Source organism: Canis lupus, chromosome 18, assembly GCF_011100685.1.
Source record: "Canis lupus familiaris isolate Mischka breed German Shepherd chromosome 18, alternate assembly UU_Cfam_GSD_1.0, whole genome shotgun sequence".
Taxonomy (NCBI): Eukaryota; Metazoa; Chordata; class Mammalia; order Carnivora; family Canidae; genus Canis; species Canis lupus.
In genome coordinates this window covers 17,298,949-17,322,908 of record NC_049239.1, presented here as the reverse complement: position 1 = coordinate 17,322,908, position 23,960 = coordinate 17,298,949, and the positions used below count along the sequence as shown (strand labels likewise).

Genomic DNA, 23,960 nt, shown 5'->3' with positions numbered 1-23,960 from the left:
GACTCAATCCCGGGTCTCCAGGATCACGCCCCGGGGCTGAAGGTGGCGCTAAACTGCTGGGCCACTAAGGCTGCCCAAATTTTCTTTTCAAAAAAAAAAAAAAAAAAAGGTGTACAGGAAGGCATCACCAAACAGGAATGGGAAAGCCACATAAATTAAAATTTGGGGCTATGCTGAAAGAGAAGCAAATGTATTTATCACTTGGCAACTATTCACAATAACATACATTAACAGGTGGGAACAGCTGACTGAGGGTTGCTGAAATCATCTGTACCTTCTGTACATTCTTTAATGAGTGAAGATAATATTATATCAACACATTAGTTATATGTTCACGGCTACTGTGAAAGGCTAATACTGTTATTTTTTTCCTTATGTTATCACCACCATTTGCCATATAAATAAACATGTGGCCACCTCTGTTTGGTTCAAATCTACATCAACTGCCCAGAATTCTGAATTCAGAGACTAATGTTTTTCTCCTTTGCTCATTGTTGTAAATGCTTTGTTAAGTTTGTCGATACAACGTATGTGTTAATCATGGATTTATTTTAGACACACCACAAAGGCCTGCAGGTCCCGTGATACTCTGCATGATGTTCAATGACATTTGGAAATCCTCAGTTTCATGGTGATGATGTGCAAATTATGCTCATAGTGAGGGGGAATATAAATCATCGAAGTCATTTTTTACTAAATTCTGATTTTCATAAGGGAAGGGAATCTAGATAAATAAAGTAAGAGTACTGGGAATATCACAGCAGAGTGGATAAACCTGGAAAAGGAAAGAAGCAGCAGAAATAAAGACAAATTGCATCTACAATACAGTTTTTCTGCTCTGCCATTAGTCCCTAAATTTCCTACAATTAGACTTTACCTGGAAAGTACTATATAAATATCTACAATAAAGGGCATAGTTCATTTAAAAAATAAACATTTACATGATCAAATAAATGAAAACAAGAATTGTAATTCAGCCAGTAACTCTTGAACTCAAGTTTTCTAATAATCAACTCTTCAAATCAGCATGAAAATGTTCTTTCCATTCTGTTCTTGAAAGAATTTGAAGCCCTTGTTAATCCACAATCTATATGCTGGAAGAGTTTGTTATACTAATATTCCTTTTTTTTTAAGAGTTCCTTTCTCTAAATCCTTTTTATTTTTATTTTTTTTAAGATTTTATTTATGTATTCACGAGAGACACACAGGGAGAGGCAGAGACACAGGCAGAGAGAGAAGCAGGCTCCCCAAGGGGAGCCTGATGTAGGACTCGGTCCCAGGGCCCCAGGATCACGACCGGAGCCAAAAATAATGCAATCTCTCCAATTAAATTTTTATCAAGAAGCATTTTATTCCAAAGCTACTGGGAACAGAGAAGTTTTAAGTTCTTTCTATAAGGTGGTACCATTTTGGCAGGTTAACAATTGTGCAATTAGTCTTAAAGTGCAAGTTTGACTTATTTGAGGTCTTTATAAAAGAATCCCTTTAAAAACAGTGTGACCGCCAGGTATGGTTTGAATAGAGCGACGAGTCCAGAGAAAGGAGTGCTATTTGGCATTTTTAGGATTTGTGGTTGAAGAAGCTCCACCTCAGTTGGACTTCAGAGCTCTCAAGGCAGCAAGAGTATCAGCGCTAAGACTCCACTTTTAAGCCAGGGACATACTTTTAAGAGGAATTCTTGAATTCACACAGGACAGCTTTGGGAGTTCCAGACACAACTGGTTGGATTTTTTTTTTTTTTTTTTTTTTTAAGATTTTACTTATTTACTCATGAGAGACACAGAGAGGCAGAGACATAGGCAGAGGGAGAAGCAGTCTCCCTCTGGGGAGCCTGATGTGAGGCTTGATCCTGGGACCCCGGGATCACACCCTGGGCTGAAGGCAAATGCTTAACCACTGAGCCACCCAGGAGTCCCACAACTGGTTGGAATTTTAAGGGGAAACCAATCTCCTGCATTATGATAGAAACTAGAGACAGTGAAATTTGGAATATCACTATCAACACCATTCTACTTGTATCCCAGGCTGCTAAGGCCTGGGGAAATTTTGTAATAAATTAAAAACTAATGAAGTAGCATTTTAAAACACAACTAACAGATTACAAATTATCTGTTCATTAATTTACAGATACTGAATTTATGGTTCATTAGTGTCAACAATGACACTAATTGTAGTGATAGGGAGTAAATTGGTCCCCATTAATAATGTAATTTTGTTCAATGCTATCCATTTATTACATCTGAGGAAATTGATGCATTTAAATAATTCCAATAGAAAAAAAAAGTTTTACTTCTATAATATATGAAGTACCTAGTGTAATGTTAGGAATCTGGTAAGAACCAAACAAAAAAAATATGTAAATCCTTACATTCATATTATCATTTTTGGTTTTTAGTATATTATAACACAATTTTTCTTCTGGGAGGCAGTTCTTTTTTATGCTCGGTTAATCCTTGAATCAAGAGATTATATACATATTTTTTGAGATTATATATTAAATTATTTTAACATCTCTCATCATATTTTTTTCTCATCATATTTTAAAGCACTGTGTCTTTACTTCATTCATAAACTTCATTAATATCCCACATAGCATCATTCTAGAATAATGCTAGCAAGATAGTATGGGATTTGCTATAGATTAAATGTTTATGTGCCCTAAAATTCAGATGTTGAAACCTGATCTCCAGTGTAATAGTATTTTGAGGTGAGGACTTTTGGAGATGATTAGCTCATTAGGGTGGAACCCTTGGGAATGGCATTAGTGCCTTTATAAAAGAGATTCCAAAAAAAAAAAAAAAAAAGAGAGATTCCAGGGAGTTCTCTCATCCCTCCTGCCATCTGACATAACAGCATGAAGATGGCAGTTTATGAACAAGGAACCAGACTCTCACCAGACAAATCTGCCAGCACCTGGATCTTGGACCTCCTAGCCTCCAGAACTCTAAGAAACAGACTTCTGTTGTTTATAACTGCCACCCAGCCTGTGGTATTTTGTTATAGCATCCTGAGCAGACTGAGACAGGCCTAAAAAATATGTGTTGAATACATTACCTCAAATCCTTCCCAACTCTAATTTTTAAAACTTTTCAAAGGCTCGAAAAATTAAAAGTAATACAGCTGCCTGGGTAGCTCAGTGGTTGAGCATCTGCCTTTGGCTCAGGTCGTGATCCCTGGGGTCCCAGGATTGAGTCCCACGTCGGGCTCCCTGCATGGAGCCTGGTTCTCTCTCTGCCTGTGTCTCTGCCTCTCATGAATAAATAAATTTAAAAAAAAATAAATAAAAAAGTTAAAAGTAATAACAAAAGTACTAAAAAGAAACAATGTCTTTAATGCAAAAGTAAAAAAAAAAAATGCAAAAGTGAGCAGTGTCTATAATAGCACCAAGATGTGGTACAAAGTGTTGGATTTCTCATGATAAGTGATTTTCTTATTTTTTTCTATCTTCTGCAAATTATTGAAAGAGTCTTGAATGCCCAAGGGGGTCTTGGGCCTAGAGACAAACTAACTGCTATTTTTATTTTACAGCTCTATTTAATGAACACATGTTTAAATGAAAACAACTTTGAAAAATCAATTTCCTTAAACATGTAAATGTTTATTACAAATTTTAAGTAAATTCCCTGAAACTATTTAATTAAAATTTAAAATTTACGAAAATGTTTAGAACACTCAAATGCCATATGTAGTGGGCAAGCATACAAAAATGCCCTATCATCAGTTATTACTACTTACTTTACACTAAAATTTATAATGTAAACAATATGAATCCAGTTCATATCTTCATTATTTCTCACCTTATTTCTATTCCTCCCAGGTTACTGTAATACTCAGTTTGATTCCTTTTCAGAAAAGAGTAATCTAGCAAATTTTAAAAGAAAAAGGATATTTTTGCAAATCAGCCAGGATACAGAATATGGTTATTGACCAATGGATTCTTGTTTGGGGAAATCGATCTGCCTGCCTCTCTCAAATGATTAAACCCTAGCCACTGGGGTCATATGGTTAAGTTTCCTTTTCATAGTTCTTTTTTTTTTTTTTTTTAAGATTTTATCTATTCATGAGAGACACAGAGAGAGAGGCAGAGACACAGGCAGAAGGAGGAGCAGGCTCCATGCAGGGAGCCCAATGTGGGACTCAAATCCAGGACCCCAGGATCACCACCAGAGCCAAAGGCAATGCTCTACTGCTGAGCCATGCAGTGCCCCTCCTCTTCATAGTTAAACTTTGTTACACCAGCAAGACTTTTAAGTGGATACCTTTCATTTATAATTTATGGTTTTGTTACACAGCTCTCCCTACAATAACATTGTTTTAAAAGGGAGCACTCTAGTACCTATTAAGTGAGAAAAGCAAGAAGCAGAAGGCTACACATAGTCTACTACTTCAATGTAAGAAGTTGAAGGGGCAGAGAATACAGTGTATTCGCTCATGTTTTTCAAAGATAAACAATGGATGGGACATCTGGGTGGCTCAGAGGTTGAGCGCCTGTCTTTGGCTCAGGTTGTGATCCTGGGGGCCTGAGATCAAGTTCTGCATCAGGCTCCCCACAGGGAGCCTGCTTCTCCCTCCGCCTATGTCTCTGCCTCTGTGTCTCTCATGAATAAATAAATAAATAATTTTTTAAAAAAAGAAACAATGGAAAAATTAAAGAGATAAACTAAAAACTACTAAAACTGGATATTTAAGAAAAGGGATGGGATAGGGAGGAAAGGAAGGTAGAAATAGAAGCAATACTTCTCTGAACACTCATTTTATTGCTTTGCTTCTGCTGTCATGTAATATTATACATACAAAAGCAAAGAGAAAAAAGGATGACCATCGGCATAAAGAAAGAATTACTTTGGGTAACAAAAAAAGTATTATTCTGACTGAAAATATTTGGTAGGATATATACATGTTCAGGACAAAGAGAATTGTATAATTTTTTTGACTTGCATACCTCTCTTAAACTGTATTCAGTGATTTTTTTGTTCTTAAAGATTTTATTTATTTTGAAAGAGAAAGTACAAGTGGGGGGGAGAGGCAGAAGAAGAGAGAGAAGCAGACTCCCTACTGAGCAAGGAGTCCATGCAGGGCTCAATCCCAGTACCCTTGGATCATGACCTGAGATGAAGGCAGACCTTAACTGACTGAGCCACCCAGGTGCCCCTGCATTCAGTGGTTTTATTGTTAGTGGTCCTATAGTACTGTTATTCCAAAAATGTTGCATGTGTATTATAAGATGAAATTAATAAGCAATGACATTACTGTCTATAGGGATCAAGATTCATAAAAACTGGGTTGAGGAAAAAAAAAGTAGGTTGAGCAGACTACTGGGTGTCCCCCCCATCTGATGCACTAGGAAAAACATAACACCCCCTCTGCAGTTATTCCTGTCACCAAGAGGAAAAAAAAAAAAAGAGGAAAAAAACCCTGAATATCAAGTTTGTAGATCTAACGACAAACTTGAAAGAAATACAAGAAACAGAGCAAACAAAATGATGCCAGAAGAAACAATGAGAATGTGGGACATTTTACAAGATAAATGATGTCTTTCTCAATAAAGAAGTAGAATGGGAAATAAGATAGTAGGTGAGTTACAAGTAGCATTAGATCAGACACCCAAGGGCAATGTGGACCCTGCATGGATTTCGATTTGACAGAGCCATGTGGAAAAAGGGCATTTTTGAGACAATTTGGGAAACTCAAATATGGACTAAATATAGAATATATATATACCTGAAAAATAATTAGCCCTATGTGATTGATGCTCAGGAATTATTGCTAATTTCATTACATAGAAAATGGCACTATGCTATGTTCTCTAAAAGTGTCATTTTTTGTTAGAGATGTACATTGATGTGTTTACTGGTAAAAGAATATAATTCCTGGGGTTTGCTTTCCAATACTTCAGAAAAAAAAAATGCAAGGGGAGAATAATTAACAAGATTGGCAAAATGTTGATTATTGTTTAAGCTGATGATGGGGGATCATTATGGTGTTCTACTTGCATGTTATGTTTAAATTTTTCTAAGATAAAAAGATTTTTAAAATGCCTTTTCTTCTTGCAATCAGTACCCATCTGGAGATTTCATTTCCTAAGCAATGAGAATCAAGTCTGTGAAGTTAGTTTCCTCCTGACAGTGGTGGATTCTTTGATCTTGGAACACACAGTTAAAATGTCTATTTGCTATTATGAGAGCAGTGCCTACTTTTCTGTAACTATGTGGCTTACTCACAGTTTCCTATATTCAATCTTCTCTGTTTTCACAAACAGAAACAAATACATAGTTATAAATAGGCATATACAAGCAGTCTTTGCAGGCCAGTGTCATGACAAACTGTAAAAATGACTGCAAGCTGAAACCATACAAAACAATCTTAATAATGGGAAAAATCACAATTGTTTGTGATCTCTTACCAGCAATTGTAGCTATATAAGAAACTATATGAAAAAGAAAAATGGTGGGGGGGAAGCAAAGCTGTTATTTATTTAGTATACTCTAATTGAAAATAATTGGAAACTTTAAGGATTGAAGTGCCTTATTCTTTGTAAAAAAATTTTTTTTCATTTTCCTCTGAGGGTGAAGGAGAAATAAATTAATATATATTCAGCCTTGGCTGAGCCCTCTAACTAAGCAATCCTAGGCACCTAGAGAGTTACCTTTCATGAAGTCACATCTAGTGTGTTTTTCCTACCTTATAATATGAAGCGGGCATCTTTTCTATACCTTGGTGAGTTATCAAACTCCTTTCTAAGTCTGGATGAGCTTCCCGTAGTTTTTCCTTTGCACTTTAAACATCATGAAATATCTCTGAAAATTCCATTTCTTTTTTTTTTTAATTTTTTTTTTAATTTTTATTTATGATAGTCACAGAGAGAGTGAGAGAGAGGCAGAGACACAGGCAGAGGGAGAAGCAGGCTCCATGCACCGGGAGCCTGACGCGGGACTCGATCCCAGGTCTCCAGGATCGCGCCCTGGGCCAAAGGCAGGCGCCAAACCGCTGCGCCACCCAGGGATCCCGAAAATTCCATTTCTAATAAAACTTCAGGCTTGACGTAGCTATGGTGTCTCAGAATTCTGTGCAATTCTCTAAAAAATTTTCTACAGGCTTCTAGCTGGACATCGGACATAATTTGGTTATATTCTATAAAATCATTTTCAAAATATTGACAGTGAGGTTTATCCCTCTACCTCTCTTATCCCAGGTTTTTAATAATTTTCATATCTGATATCAGAGATGTTTAAACTTTTTTCATATGACATAGTCAAAGTGGAATGATTCTAGAGTGTGAGGTGGGGATGAGAGACCTAGAATCCCATCCCCTGGGTCTCAGCTCCTGAGGTGGCTCCCCTAACATCTCCAAGAACACAGTTTGCAGATATCTATGCTTGATAGTAGAAAAAGTTCTATGGCTGATAAAGTTAAGGCATTAAGACACCCACACACCATGATGCAGATCAACTAAGATTCAACATGTGGGTTCTTCCCAGTGCCCTGGTTCTCTGAATCATCCCAGTCTTAGCAGAAATATCCTATCCCTCTATTCCTGTCTCTCTCTTGCAGACCACCAATTAGGATTCAGTGTTACCCTCCACCGGGCCTTCCAAATGAAGCTTCAGGTTGATCCTGGCTCCCAGCATCCACCTTGACCGAGGCTTTGATTGCACGTTTCAGTGCCCAACTTTACCAGTAACTCCCGAGACCTGCCTACACTGACCAAGACATCAGCCTGGGATCTAGAGGTATCACACGTGGTTCCACACACATGTAATTTGTGTTGGTATTTCTCTCCCCACATGCTTTTTGCTATTTTAGCTTCTCTCAGATACAGTCTTTGTTCTAAAAGTCTCCACGTCCTGAATTACTTCCTTGCCCTCCTTACAGGATCAAAACCAGCTGTTGGAGCTGGTCACTGCTTTCATTAACAATCGGGTCTGGCTTTTAAGTTAGATTTCACTAATGTCTGGCCATATCTTTATAAGCATAATCACGGGGGGGGGGCGGCGGGGGTGGATGGCAAAGAGAACAGAGAAGGGACAGAGTACAGAAGGAAGTAGATTAGAAAGGAAAGAACATATCCTCCTTTGATGCTTTCTATAATGCTGTTTTTATCATTATAAAGATACAAGAGAGGAGGAGAAGGAGAAAGAGGAAAGGGGAAAATATAATAGAAAGATTTTATCAGAAGAGGAAGATTAAATCCCTGGTAAATGCCTCTTGGAAATTTGGGGAGGTTGCTATGAATGTGGCTCTGTGCATACACACGTGCGTGTGTGTGTGTGTGTGTGTGTGTGTGAGAGAGAGAGAGAGAGAGAGAGAAAGAGAATGAGAGAGAGAAGAATGTTCCTTTGGGCTTCTGAGTGTCCCGCATTCCAAAACAGTTTGACCCCGTATATCTCATAAAATCAAGTATCTATTTGAGAATTTCCATCAAAATTTGAGATGTATATTTTAAAATGTTTGATTATTAATACTGACCAGCTGATCATCCAGTCCAAAAAGTTGTTCCATGTAAGTTTCAGACAACCTCCGAATTTTTGGCTTCATTGATGGATCGATGCACATATCCCTTCAATGAAATCATAAAACATGGCCAAACATTTCATTTCATAGTACTTAGTTCCATAATTAAATCAGCGATTGAAATCCATGATTCTATGGGTGGAGTGTAAGGAAGGGGTAGGAACAGAAACTCCCCCTTGGGAGAGGCATATCAAAATCACCTACAGGGCTTTTTCAAAATACCCCCTCAAGATTTTGCTTGTGCTCCCCAAGACAGTATGCCTCCCTTTCCTCATCCTCAACTTGAAATATCTGCCAAATGAGCACATTATTGATGAGAGAGGGCTACATTTCTCAAGTTAAAAACCAGCGGGGAAATTGTTCTTCTTGAAGTCTTTGGGACTTAAAAGCCTGTGGAGGGATTCTTTAACCATCTTGAGACTGGAAACATTCATTGACAAGACCTTTTTCGGTACTGTACAATGGGTGCGTTACCTTGAAAATAAAATATCTCCCTACCATAAAGCAAAAGAGTACTTACCAAAGAAGACTTTCAAGACCACTTTCCATGATAGTAATGATCATTTTCTGTAAATACTTCAGCGGATCCTCAGGACATGTAATAAGTAGACCACATAACAGAGCCTAGGGAAAATGAAATAAACTCAATCTTTCTGGATTTGCATGTTCTTCCTAAACAACAGATAGACTTCTCTCAGACAAGTACAAAGTCGAGGGGCACCCGGGTGGCTCAGTGGTTGAGCATCCACCTTCGGCTCAGGTCATGATCCCAGGGTCCTGGGATTGAGTCCCATACTGCTTCTTGCTCTGCCTATGTCTCTGCCTCTCTCCCTCTGTGTCTCTCATGAATACATAAAATCTTTAAAATAAAAACAAAAAGCCAAGTACAAAGTCAAATAATGTGACACTTTTTAAAGTTGACATACCTTCTAGATACCCCCTCTTTTTATCCAGTGTTAATATTTTGTTATAGGCAAACTGAAATGTTGTTTACCTTTACTATTTAAAGAAAAATCCATTGTAAATGACACAAGGGAGCTGCTGCTCAGTGTTTTATATTATGTGAGCAGTACTTTGTAGTCAAATTGAAGACATAATTGTGATACTTTTGATGAGTGGTTTCTACCCTTTTTAGGTTTAAGACTGTCTTTTAAAGTCAAAAAATTCTTTGGACCCACCACAAAAGTGATTGAGAAAATCCACCTCAAAATCTACTGTGGGTTCAAGAAATTTTTTTAAACATGTATTTGTATTTTATCATTCACAACAGCTGTAGAGCATATATTTGAAAAATTATAGCACATGTTGCTCCTGGCTGGCTTAGTTGGAAGATCATGCAACTCTTGATTTTGGAGTTGTGAGTTCAAGCCTCACGTTGAGTGTAGAGATTACTTAAATAAATAAAACTTAAAAGAAAGAAAACTTGTAGCATAGTTCACAAACATGGGAAACAATTAACTTGTTGGATCTGGATGTGTAAAGCACATTTATTTATGAATGCAGAAAGCTGCGGCTATCTTATTTTCTTCTATGAGTTTTCCCACAAGGAGAAACTTCTTGTAAAAAGTATTGGTGAGACCTACAGAATCATTTAATATTTCTTCGTGCGAGACAGAGAACAGGTTAACAGCACACCTCCCACAGAAACCGCCTGGAATCATCCTTAGACATTTCTCTTGCATTTTTGATTCACTGTCTGCTGGCAGGGTCTAGGGTGTATGGGGGCTGGACTGGGGGTGGAAGTGAACAGGCCCTTCTTTTACAGAGGGCCTATTCTTGCTGGCTGTTTTTCTACTCACTCTCTTGTGAATAAAATAATTCCACCCCTTGAGTCATACAGACTTCTTCCCACCCCCATGGACCAAGTGTCAGCAGATCCAGGCCTGGGGATCCTGTCTTAGACTCTCAGCAGTTCTCATAGTGTTATTCCAAATGGAAAAAAAAAAAAAAAAAAAAAAAGAGGATAATTTCCCTTGATTGGACCCTGCACAACATATTTCTCCCTTTGCAATTAGTTTCATGTCCCCTTTCTAGTGTGCCTACGGGCTGAGAACCCAGCCCTCCAGACTATGGTAAAGTGATCAGACCTAGATGTCTCTCCTTCTCCAGCAATGACTTCCTCCCACCCCAGATGTTCACAGTGAGCCTTCGGCCATCTGCAGACTGACTTCTGTCTCCCCCAGACCTAGAGACTATAACTGAGCAGGAGGTCAGGATTCTCACCACAGTTGCAAGATAGATGTAAACAGTATTCTGTTACCTAAGGCCTGAAGTCTTCTGTGACCTGGAGGCCAGACTTCAGACAGCTCCCTGAATAGCCCTGACCAAAGGCCCTTCTGCTTTCTGGTACTTTAGTGCCCGAGTCCCCAGGATACTGAGTTCCTCTATTCCCCACTTGTCACCAATCTTTCCTTCTACTCTGGCATCCTGAAGACACCTGCATCAAAATCACCTGGGAGGTGAACAGGTCTCTGAAGATGGGGCCTAGGGAGCTGCATTTTGATGAGCTCCCCAGGTGATTCCTATACACTAAAGTCTGAGGACTAGTGCCCAAAGGGAGCTCAGCATTTTTTTAAAGAAAGCTGGGATCTGATTAATGAATATGAGAAATGACTTATTTTTTTACATTTCTAAGTTCCAACAGAGTAGAAAACTACTTTTCCTGAAAAGTCCAATCAATTCGAAAGGATAAGCCTCTGGAACACTAATAAAGGCTTGTGGAATAGCATAGTTCAAATGTTCCCTTTCTGCATAAGAAATCTCACTGTTCAGTTTCCCATTGGGCAAAATAAAATTGGTTGAGGCTTTCTAGATTAATGTGTATAGTACATCGCTATGTGCCAATAAGAAAACGTAATTAGTGAATCAATAGCTTTGTTTTCTCCCTAATGGAAAGAAAAATTATAAAACCAGTAGCTTGGTCTTTATAAGCAGAAGCAAAATATGCAAACATCCCCACAAGATGAATCTTTGACTCTCAAAAAACATCAATTAGGGCTTTATTACTATTAGGTTTCCTGGTTAAAAACTTACACAATCAGGGACAAAAAAGACCATCACTTAATAATTGAGATTGGCTCCCTCAAGCTAATAATTCACAAAATAATTTTGCAATTCTCCACTTTATTTTGGCTCTGCTGTCTTACTCAGACCCCAATATTTCTCAAATATTCTGAAAGATGTCTGACGACAAACATGGGTTTATCTAAGACAATAGTTCCTTGTTTCTTTTTTTTTTTAAGATTTTATTTATTTATTTTGGGGTGAGGAGGGAAGAGCAAGAGGGAGAGAGAGTCTTAAGCGACTCTGCACTGAGCATGGAGCCCAACGTGGGGCTTGATCTCATGACCCTGGGATCACCCACCTGAGCTGAAACCAGGAGCTAGATGCTCAACTGAATGCATCACCCAGGTGCCCCCAAGACAATTGTTTTTACTCCTTTCTACTACTACCCATCTTTCAAGGAGCCAGTGGGTGGAATCCACTGGGTTTATATCCTGGATTTGCAATCTTCTAGTGTGGAACAAGTTACTTCCCTTTTCCTGTTTCCTTACCTATCCATGCGATAATAAAGGTACATATATCATAGGAATGAAATGAACTAATGTCTGTAAAGTATTTTGAGTAGCATAAAACAAGTACTCAATAGATAATAATGATAACAAGCCATCATTATTTTTCACTATTCTATTGCTAATTATCACCTCCATTGGAGGAAAAGACTTGAACAAAGAGAAAGAAATTCAAAACTATTCCCTTGTACCACTCAAAGCCAGTGTGATGACAGAGAGATTGACTTTAAACCAAGCCTAAGGGATTCCCTGGGTGGCGCAGCGGTTTGGCGCCTGCCTTTGGCCCGGCGCGATCCTGGAGACCTGGGATCGAGTCCCAGGTCGGGCTCCCTGCATGGAGCCTGCTTCTCCCTCTGCCTGTGTCTCTGCCTCTCTGTCTCTCTCTGTGTAACTATCATGAATAAATAAATAAAATCTAAAAACAAAAAAAAACAAAAAAGAAAACAAGCCTAATGGAAGAGATAAGGACAAATGCATCTGGGGGGCAATGATTAGGAGAGAGAATTTGATAGAACAATAGTTTAAATATAAACGGTAAGATAGTAACTGTCTATGAGAACTATGGTTAGATATAAAATACTTAAGAGAGCAAGTCTTTTTTTTCCTTTTAAGATTTTATTTCTAAGTAATTTCTATACCCAACACAGGGCTTGAATTCATGACCCCAAGATCAAGAGTCACATGCTTCACTGAATGAGCCAGCCAGGCACCATAAGAACAAGTCTTATTTGGCTTTTCAGATATGCAATAAATATAGTAAAATATATTAAGGGCCTCTGTAGCAACGCAAAAATTAATTGCTCTATGAGTGCAGAGATAAAGTGATTACAAAAGGCTTGCGAGGCCCTCAGCAGTGAGAGAAACTTCCAGGTGCCAAGAAATGGGCAAGAGGTTTACAGATAGGGTCTTTCTCTAGGTAATTTACAGAGTGAGTAGGTTTTTAAAGTATAAACTCAGAGCTCTTCCCTTGCCCATAGCATACAGTCAGGCAAAATTGTCTGCATGTGTATCTTCCCCCAGAATTTGAGGGTTTTTTTTCACATTATCTATCTGAAAATACATATTTTTTTAAGATTTTATTTATTTATTCATGAAAGACACAGAGAAAGAGAGACAGAGACAGAGACACAGGTAGAGGGAGAAGCAGGCTCCATGCAGGGAGCTCGATGTGGGTCTCCATCCTGGGGCCCCAGGATCACGTCCTGAGACAAAGGCAGACACTCAACTACTGAGCCACCCAGGCGTCCCTGGAAATATTTTATTATATGCAAACCCAGAAACACATTCTTCTTTTAAATAAGTGGTAGAGTAATTAACATATAGTTTTCACCTTGTTTGACTTCTTTCTTAGATGAGATTGCTTTTAAAATGCAATGTTAAGTACCTGCCTTCAGCCCAGGGCGTGATCCTGGAGTCCCGGGATTGAGTCCCACATCGGGCTCCCCACAGGGAGCCTGCTTCTCCCTCTGTCTCTCCCTCTCTCTCTGTCTCTCTCATGAATAGATAAGTAACATTAAAAAAAAAAAAAAAGAATCACACAGTTACAGAAACCTCTTTCCTTACACACAGGTTTAAGTTTCTATTCAAAGTCCTTCTACCCCCACTTCCCACCTCCACACCGCCCAAACAAGCCCCAAGTGACATCTCACAAATGCTTGCCATCCCCATCTATGGTAGAAATGGAGTTGGCATGCTATTGCGTCATTTGAGGGGACCTCTTGATTTTTTTCTATAGTAAATTAAAAATTTTTAAACAAAAAGATTTCTGTGTCTTCTTGACATTTAAATGGAAGGTGCCGAATTTTTATTTGCGAAACCCTATCACTGAAAGGATACTGATTACTATTGAAAAGGGTCAGCTGACTTCAGCCATTCACAGGGGAACCCCAGGCAGAGGAAGACGCACTCAAAACCAGAGCCTGAGGGGTTTTAAGGCAGACTGGACACAGAAGGAGACGCAGTGGCCCTGAGTTGACAGCAAGACCGTAGCTGCTGATGCCTGCTGGGTGCCTGGCTGATGGGGAGACGGCCACCTCCAATCCCTGGGCAGGTGAATTGTTAGTGGAGCAAGAACAGTCGTATACTTGTTGGTTACTTATGTGCTCCCCAAATTTGCCTCTGGAACTGCATCTGCAAACAGGCTGGCTGGGCTAAGGGAACTCGGCAAACCTAAGCACCCTCGGGAAAACCCAGAACCTTCTAGCCCCAAGGTCCCATAAAATGAGTCAGTCTATCCATTTCCTTTTCTCCAACAAGGGCTGGCTGTCTCTTGCCCCTATATTCCCATAACTCCAGATTCTTGCATCAATGGCAAATATTTGCAGCTGTTAGTCCCTCAAAGAAAATACCCAGGGACAGTCTGCATAATGTAGAAATAAATGCAATATTTTAAAAATGCAAATTGGAAACAATCACAAAAGAGACACAAAAACTGCAAAAAGATCATAAAGTAAAAAATTGTTATATATTTCTAAAAATAGAAAACTTTACTTAAAAATCATGATTTGTTATTTAAATACGCCCTCTGCTGGAAATGTCTTGCAAACGAAATGTTAAACCGAAATCCGAGCTAACATTTGAAGAGCACTTTTCTGCTCTCAGAGACAATCACTATATATAGATGTTTAATAATTTGGTAGACACTGTACCCCATAGTACCTCACCCATCTCTGATCCCCAAGGGGTAAACCTTGTCTGTAGACAGTATGCTCACTACTGACTAGCAGAAAATTGAGAGAAACCGGTTTTTAAATATTATTGACAATGTGTTTGTGAAATTCTACCAAATTCTACCAAAAGGGCTTCATTGTGTATTGCTCCTATCTTAATATCTTTTAAAATACAAATGTCTCTTGCAAGGAATCTATCCAAGGAGGGAGATTTCAACAGTGGTGGGATGAGCATTTCAGAGTTCTTAGAACTGTCTCAGTGAGTGAAGAATCAGAAGACAATGCTCAGTTTTCTCACAGTTCTATCTAGGTGAGGCTCTGTGTCCCCATGCAAACATTTTTTTTTAAACTTTGAATTTCTAAAATATGTTTCCTGAATTTAAAATAGTACATAAGGAGTAAATCTTTTATTGCCCATATTTCCAAGTATTTGATCAATGACTTCATTTATTTTAAACCTAAAATCAAAGTTTAAAAAATGCTTGCTGCCAAGGTCTAAAAAAACAGACAAAACCCAGCCATTCTATATCTTGATGTTTATATCTCTTGTACAAACAATACATGTAGATTGCGTGGAAGGCATATTATACGCTAGTGTTCCCTGAGGGAAGTAGACCAGCTTGCTGCAACATGAGGATATGAACCATGAAGAAAGAGATTATTTCCTAATCACTATTAATCACAGTGATTTCAAAATCATTTTTTTTAAACAGAAAAAAAAATCTTAAAAAAAATAAAACCAAGCTCATGGGAATCCGAAAATATATCCACATAAAAGCGGAGCTATTCTTTGGGATGTTGCACGATGGGTGTCAAGGGAAGCAGCAGACCTCTCTTCCTTCCAAAGCCCTTTCTCCAGCCACACAGCAAGCCTCATGGGAGTCATTAGAACCCTGGGCTTCTGCTCATACAAAACAAAAAAGAAAACCTTTGGAAATCTACCTGTATGCACCCAGGCACACACAGACCAACCTAGAAACTGAGCCAGAGTGAGAGGGTTTGATGAAGGTGCTAGGTGGGATAGAGTGGCCCACCTAGGAAGCGGGGTGTCCAGGAGAGCTCGGTTAGTGGCCAGAGGCAACAGAGCTCTCATCTCAGGGAGACCAGACAAGGCCTGCGACAAGGCCTGCGACAGGCCGGCCAGCTGGATCTGGGACGAGAAAGAAGAGCTTCCCAATAAGAAGTACTTGTACACTCCCTGTGCTTTATTACTTTTTTTTTTTTTAAGATTTTATTTATTTATTCATGATAGAGAGAGAGAGGCAGAGACACAGGCAGAGGGAGAAGCAGGCTCCACGCAGGAAGCCCAACATGAGACTTGATCCCAAGTCTCCAGGATCACACCCCGAGCTGAAGGTGGCACTAAACCACTGAACCACCCTCTTTATTACTTTCTAGTTTATTTGGTGATAGTATGGAGAAAGTAAAAGAGGGAGCATTTTTTCCCACATTGAGGCCAGCATTTCAGTATTTTCTTTTAATATAGGAAAACTTCTTTTTCTGATTATAAAAACAGTATATGGTCTATGCAATTTGGAAAATTCAGAGGAAATAGAAGAAAATAAAAATCAACCACCATCCTGCCAACCTGAAATAACCTCTAATAAAAATTTTAATTTCAGTCTTTCCTCAATGCATATACTTTTAAGTTTTAAAATTATAATTTTATAAATTACAATTAGGATTATGTATTGTTATTGTATATCTTTTTTTTTTTTTGGTATAGCCTTTTTTTTTTCTTGGCTAATCATGTTGTGAATATTTTTCCATTTCTGCTCAAAATTCTTTAAAACATCATGCACTGGGGGGCCTGGGGGGCTTAGTCAGTTAAGCATCTGCCCTTGGCTCAGGTCAGGATCTCAGGGTCCTGGGATCAAACCTGGAGTCAGGCTCCCTGCTCAGGGGGAAGTCTGCTTCTCCCTCTCCCTCTGCCCCTCCCCGCACCCCCGCTTGTGTTCTGTCTCTAATAAATATAATCTTTTTTAAAAACTCATGCATTGAGGTTGATTGATAATCTACTGCAAAAATAATAGTACTATAAATGTTTAATCATTTCTAAATGGTTGGCCATTTAGTTTCTAACTTTTTCCCCTTATTAAAAATTATAGGGCAGCCTGGGTGGATCAGCGGTTTAGCGCTGCCTTCAGCCCAGGGCGTGATCCTGGATACCCGGGATCGAGTTCCACATCAGGCTCCCTGCACGGAGCCTGCTTCTCTCTCTGCCTCTGTGTGTGTGTGTGTGTGTGTGTGTGTGTGTGTGTCTCATGAATAAATAAAATCTTTCAAAAATTTTTTAAAAATTTTAAAAATTAAAAAAATTATATGATGTAATATTAATTTTTACTACTAATGATGACATGTATGTATCTTCATCTGACCATTTTCTTAGGATAGATTGCAAGAATATAGAATCAGAAGGTGTGTTTTGAAGCTCTTCATATGTTATCTCAAAACTGCCTTTTAAAAAGGCATTATGAATTTATACTCATTAACAACCAATGTGAGTGTCCATTTTACCTTGCTGACACCGAGAATGTAAAATTATAATTTTTGTTGATTTGATGGATGGAAAACAGTAATTCATTTCATCTACATTTTGTTTTGTCAGTAGGACTAAATAAGTTTTCTTACATCTCCTAGCTGTTATGGACTAATTGCGTTGCTTCAAAATTCATGTATTCAATGTGATGATAATTGGTGATGGGGCTTTTGGAAGATAGGGTTAGATGAGGTTGTGAGACTAGGGTCCTCATGATGGAATTAGCACTGTTATAAAAAGAGAGTCACCAGATGGCTTGCTTTCTGTCTCTGCCATGTGAGGACACAGTGAGAAGGCAGCCCTCTGCAAGCCAGGATGGGTGCCATCACCAGAACCCAACCATGCTAGCACCCTGACCTCAGACTTTCAGCCTCTAGAACTGTGAGACAACAAATTTCTGTGATTTAAGCCACCTAATAGAATGGTATTGTGTCATGGTAGCCCAAGCAGGCTATGACACTAGCCGTCTATGATTTTGCATACACTTTATTTGTCCTTTAGTGGGACAGGCTTCATTTAGATAGGATAAGGGAGGTAGATAAAACCGTACCCAAAGAGAGACAACCCTGGAGAATGAGAAATTCAGAAAGACAGAAGCAAGGCCACTTGAATCTCCATTCATATCCCTGGAAGTCTCCCCTAGAGTCCTTCTCACCTATGGGTTTTTTGTTTTGTTTTATGTTTTGTGTGAGATGGAGAGAGAGAGAGATAAAGAGAGTTCCCACGGAGTGGGTGGGAGGAGGGGCATGGGGAGAAGAAGAAAGAGAATCTTAAGCAGGCTCCACACCCAGCTAGGAGCACCCTGCTCCACCCCCTGACCCTGAGATCATGACCTGAGCTAAAATCAAGAGTCAGATGTGTAACCAACTGAGCTACCCAGGTGCCCCTCAGCTAAGGGCTTAAAGGGTCTTGTGGTGATGTTTTTTTTTTAATTTAAATTCAATTAATTCACATACTGTATTATTAGTTTCAGAGGTAGAGTTCAGTGATTCATCAATTGTATATAACACCCAGTGCTCGTCACTTCACAAGAAGGGCTTTGTGGTTTGAAACAACAAACCACATCAACAGTCTATTCGGGCTGCTATAACAGAACATTGTCGATTGGGTGGCTTATAAACAACAGAAATTTATTTCTAGAAGCTGGGAAGTTCAGGATCAAAGTACAGGAAGATTCTGTGCGTGGTGAGAGCTGCTTCCTGGTTCACAGACGGCTGTCTTTTCACAGGGTCCTCACATGATAGACGGGAGAGGGATGTCTCTCAGGCCTCCATTATAAGGGTACTAATGCCATTCATGAAGGCTCCACCTCATGATTTAATCAATCACCTCCCAAAGGCCCATCTCCAGATACCATCACATGGGAGATTAGGCTTCGAGATATGAATTTGGGGAGACATAACATTCAGTTGATAGAATGCTCTTATTACTTTTACATTTTCACAATAAAATCTATTTTTTAGATTCAAAAAGAGACACCAGGATCACCAAATAGATCACCAAAAACAGACACCAGGATCTATCAAAAATAGATCCTTTGGTGCATGTGAGAAGAGCTGTTCCATGTGTGACCCCGCTGATCGCTGGGAAGGAGGTAACCAAGATGACTGGCCGTCTGACAGTCTCTCCACCCTCACTGTGACACTCAGGCTTTTTCTGAAGTTCCAGAAGCTTGGTTGCCCTTGAAAAGAACAACCTTGGGCAGCCCCGGTGGCTCAGTGGTTTAGCACCACTGCCACCTTCAGCCTGGGGTGGGATCCTGGAGGCCTGGGATTGAGTCCCATGTTGGGCTCCCTGCGTGGAGCCTGCTTCTCTCTCTGCCTGTGTCTCTGCCTCTCTATGTCTCTCATGCATGAATAAATAAAATTTCCTTTTTAAGAAAAGAAAAGAACAACCTTCTTGGAGACAGTGATCATTTCTGGGTCAAGGGTAATTTTCCTTGGCTTATTAAATACGTTAATATGTTCTAGACCCGCACTGTCCAATATAGGAGCTACTAATTACACGTGGCTATTGAGCACTTCAGACGTGGCTAGTCCAAATTGAGATGGGCTGTAAGTGTAAAATACATGCCCGGTTTTGAAAGCTTAATGTGATTTTATATTGAGTCCCTGTTGAAATGACTATATTCTGGACAGACTGGTTTTATAAAACATATTATTAAAATCAACGTCACCTATATTTTTGCTTCTTTAATGTTTCGCAGGACACCCAAATAGATAAATGCACAGAGAATGAAGGAGAAAAATTTGGGCTAGAGACAACCTCAGATTCACAGCTGCAAGTGGCCAAAGCCATTGGGGCATTTTCTACTAGCACACGGTAGATACCCAGCAAATATTTACTGATGGAGTGGCCCAATGTACCCTCCTCCTTAGCTTACCACTCCTGCCGCCCCCAAGAAAAAAAGGCTGGCGGGAGTCAAGACCTTAATTTGTTGTTCAAAAAAATAGAAGTTACCTGACGAACTTGAATTGAACATACAATCCAATGGTATTTAAGACGGGTGTACAAACCCTTAGGAGCCCACAAAACCATTTTTCCTTGTGGACACAGGATAAACACCAATGGCTCCCAGGGCTACATGCTTCTCTAGGAACATCCAGGGATGGTGTATCTCTGCCCCAGCATTCCAAGCAGCAACCTGATGTAAATTGGCTTACATCCCATCTCATCTTGTCTCATGACTACCACCACCCACCATGGTCACAAACACTGTGGTCCGAGAAACTGAATACACTGGTTGTTTAAACCAATGAGGTTTACACCATCTTTTTTTTTTTTAATTTTTATTTATTTATGATAGTTACAGAGAGAGAGAGAGGGAGGCAGAGACACAGGCAGAGGGAGAAGCAGGCTCCATGCACCGGGAGCCCGATGTGGGATTCGATCCCGGGTCTCCGGGATCACGCCCTGGGCCAAAGGCAGGCGCCAAACCGCTGCGCCACCCAGGGATCCCGGTTTACACCATCTTTAAAGCGGATCTTTAAGCCCTGTTTATCCACTCCAGGTGGTACCACATGAAGCAGACACAAGCTCTCCCTGAAAAACCTTTCAGAATTCAGATTTTTAAACAAACAAAATGATTCTTGTTGTTTTAAGCCACTAAGTTTTCCAGTTGTATGACATAGCAATGGGTAACTAATACAGCGAGCAAACAGAAAATGACTGACCAGCCAATCACACCTGTCATTCCAGCCAGACCCTAACTACGTACGGTATGAGAAAACACAGCCAGCCATTACTATCCTTTAACTTTTTATTATGGAAAACTTCAAACATACAGAAAGTAAAGGAGTATAATGAACCCCTATGTGCACATACCCAGTTTCAACAATTATCCCATTCTGGGAGTCTTCAAAGCTGATCATGTTAACAATGATTTTAAAATGACAACATATTAAAGAAAACAGGAAATGATAGACAAAATAGCTGAAAACAGGCAAAATTTTAATCAGAATGTGTAAAATAGAATCGGCTGATATTCTAAAACTGAAAAATATACTGTTTGAAATTAAGAATTCATTTGATATACTTATTAACAATATCCTGGACACAGCATAAAACAGAATCAATAAATTTGAAGACAATCATGAAAAATATCCAAACTTGAGCACAAAGAGAAAAATAAGGAAAAAACAGAGCAGGGGGTGGGGAAAAACTAACATAATTACGATTGCAGTCCCAGAAAGAGAAAGGAGAATTGGGTAGAAGCATTATTTGAAAATGATCAAAAATTTTCTAAAACTGATGGAAAATATCAATCAATAGAATCAGTAACCCAATAAGTCAAGCAGGGTTGTGTTTTGTGGTTTGTTTGTTTTCTTTAAATCAGCCTCTATGCAGGGGTTTGCAGGGAAATGACATCCAGGTTTTATTCAGGATAGGCGGGCGAAATTCAGACGAGGTTAAATATGCAGGGAAGTCCTGATTTAAAAAAAAAAAAAAAAAAATGTATGTATTCCAAAGCTTGCCGAAGATGGGTTTTAGAGGATTGCTAGTCCTGTTGAATCGGGTCAGATGAGTAGCTGTGTAGGGATATGAGGCTCAACGGGTTCATCCTGATAGTCCTTTAGGGGAAGTGGGTAACCAGGCTAAGGAGGGAGCGGGGCTCCCAGAAGCCTGCTCTCTTGCCCCGCTGGTAACGTGGTCAGAAGTGACGGAAGGGCTCATGAGAATATCGCCTTCAGTGAAGGGCACTTCTGAGGGCTCCCCTTCTCTGGGAGCAAAGCAATGTGGTAGGCTGGTGGGCTAGGGTGCTCTCACCCAAAGGAGGAACCAGGGATGCCTCTACCAGCTTATGGGAAGTGGAGAGCAAGGTGAGGAAAGGCTATCACTTCTCTGATGCTCCCGGACCCTCAGCTCGAGCCCACTTTCTGCTATGTATCTCACAGCCAACCAAGACAGGGTCATCGCAGCTATTCTGAGTGATCTAAATCTTAAACCCAAATATTCCACTTTCGGACCCCTACCCTCCTATTTTTCCAGCTCCCACACTCAGTTACTCCTGCTAATCCTCTTTACTCCTTAGGAACCTCCACTTTCTACCCATGTATCATATCCGGTCCCATTCTCACCTCATACCCAGTCCCTTGGCCCATCACTCAGGTACCCTAAAAAGCTTAGCTCCTTCCCCGCTGCCCCTCCACACTATATGCCTGGCCAACACCTCTCCTGGATGAAGTCAATCTTATTTCTGTACCTCTATTGGGTTTACTGACTGCTACTTAAGGAAAACCAGGGCAGCTCTGATGGCCCAGCGGTTTAGTGCCACCTTCAGCCTGAGGTATGATCCTGGAGACCTGGGATTGAGTCCCACGTTGGGCTCCCTGCATGGAGCCTGCTTCTCCCTCTGCCTGTGTCTCTGCCTCTGTGTGTGTGTGTGTGTCTGTCATGAATAAATAAATAAAATCTTAAAAAAAAAAAAAAAAGAAGAAGAAAAGAAAGAAAAACTACACCCTGGGGAAGATGAGTGCCATGCTCTCTACATATTTTGAAATATAATCGTGTAGAAGTAAAACATGAATGAGACTCAGCAGAAAAAAAGTAAAACAATACACAAGTATACACAGCAAAGAAAATTAGGGTTCTCTCCTAAAAGCATTCCCCCCAAACATTTGCTATTAATAGTTTTGCATATGTTCTATGCATGCATTATTATTGTCTTAAACGTCGCTACACACAGACATAGGAAATCACAGTAGGGATCCCTGGGTGGCTCAGCGGTTTAGTGCCTGCCTTCCGCCCAGGGCGTGATCCTAGAGTCCCAGGATCGAGTCCCACATCCGGCTCCCTGCATGGAGCCTGCTTCTCCCTCTGCCTCTCTCTGAGTCTCTCGTGAATAAATAAATAAAATCTTTAAAATAAGAAAAAAAAGGAAATCACAGTAGCTACATTGTAGGAGACACTTCTGGGGCAACTTGCATTTTTCTTCTTCTTTTAAACTATGTCTTGGAGAGCTTTTCTTCTCAAAAGGTATACACATACTTTATATACTATCTCATTCCCTTATTCATATAGAAGTTATTTACTATTTTCACCATAATGAATATCCTCGGACAGCTTTCTGGATACACGTGAAAGCCTATCTCTCCAGTGGATCCCTAGAAGTGAAATGTTTGGTCAAAGGCTATATGTAGTCAACATTTAATAAATTTAAATTAACCATTCAAAAAGGCTGCACCGAACTGCCCTCCCAAGTGCACAGCAGTCACTTTCGCAAGCTGGGCTCTCAGGGCTGCCGGGCTCTCCTCGTCTCTTTCCCCAGACTTCTCTCCCCCTCAGTCTCCACACACGTGTCTCTGCTCAGACCCCTTCTGCAGCCTCCAAACCCGCGCAAACACGCACGGCTTAGCATACGTCTCACCAAATCTTTGTCGAGAAAATGGCAGTCACCGGGTCTTGCTTTCCTAATCCCCAAACCTACAAAACCCGCCGGGCCTCTCCAGTCCTTCCTGCTGTAACGACGGGGGGAGGGGCCCCTGGTCAGGCAGGGTCGGGCTGTGGGGTCGGGGCCTGCCGCCTGGCGCCCCCAGGCTCCGCCTCCCCCGGGGCCCGCCGCTGCCCGCTCGCTCTCCCGACCACTTGCGCATCCTCCTGCGGCCCCGGGCCTCTTGCCCAGACCTTAAGTGCGGGGCTCGCGGTTCCTGTCCCGGGCCCCGCGCCCCGTGCTCTGGCCTCCGAGCCGGTCCGCCCCGGGCGCCGCGCCGCCTGCCCTCTCCGCCCCCGGCTCCCGGCCGGGCCCAACCCCCGCCCCTCCTCCCGGACGTCTTCGGGCTCCGCTGCTCTAACGCCGCCGCCGCCGCGGGCTCCAGTACCTCGCACACCTGAGGAATGTAATTCTCCTTGAAGTAGCTCCTCAGCCGGGAGTCGGCGGTGCGCAGCGAGGCCATGACCGGGGCCCCCCAGACTCCGCGCCCCGCGCCCGCTAGCGCGTCCCGGCGTTGCCCTGGCAACCGCGGGGCGGGGCGGGCGCGGCCCCGGAGCCCCCCGCCCCCGCCGCCGCGAGCCGCCGGGAGCCGCCGGGAGCCGAGGAGAGCCGCCGGGCGTGGAGGCGGGCCCGAGCCCGGGCGGGAGCGAGGGGAAGCCCACCTCTGGACGGGGACCGCGTCCCCCAGTGAGTCCCCTCGGTGCGCGCGGTCCCTGCGCCTCCTCGCGGAGCTCCGCCCT

At 41.1% G+C, this 23,960-nt stretch overlaps 1 protein-coding gene across 9 annotated transcripts in view; it reads right to left on the bottom strand.

The window, feature by feature from the left end:
* FBXL13 (F-box and leucine rich repeat protein 13) overlaps nt 1-23,945 on the bottom strand; it is a 204,400-nt gene extending 180,455 nt beyond the window's left edge. For 6 of the 9 annotated variants that reach the window (XM_038562790.1, XM_038562794.1, XM_038562792.1 and 3 more), the window contains exons 1-3: nt 23,609-23,736; nt 9,032-9,135; nt 8,467-8,557 (exon numbers count right to left, since the gene is read on the bottom strand). In XM_038562790.1, the coding sequence (XP_038418718.1) occupies nt 8,467-8,557; nt 9,032-9,135; nt 23,609-23,683 (270 nt within the window). In that variant the 5' untranslated portion in view covers nt 23,684-23,736. Of the gene's footprint in view, nt 1-8,466; nt 8,558-9,031; nt 9,136-23,608; nt 23,737-23,882 lie in introns of those variants that run through there. The other 3 variants (XM_038562793.1, XM_038562791.1, XM_038562797.1) reach the window with 3 other exon arrangements.
* Between the last annotated feature and the right edge of the window lie 15 nt (nt 23,946-23,960).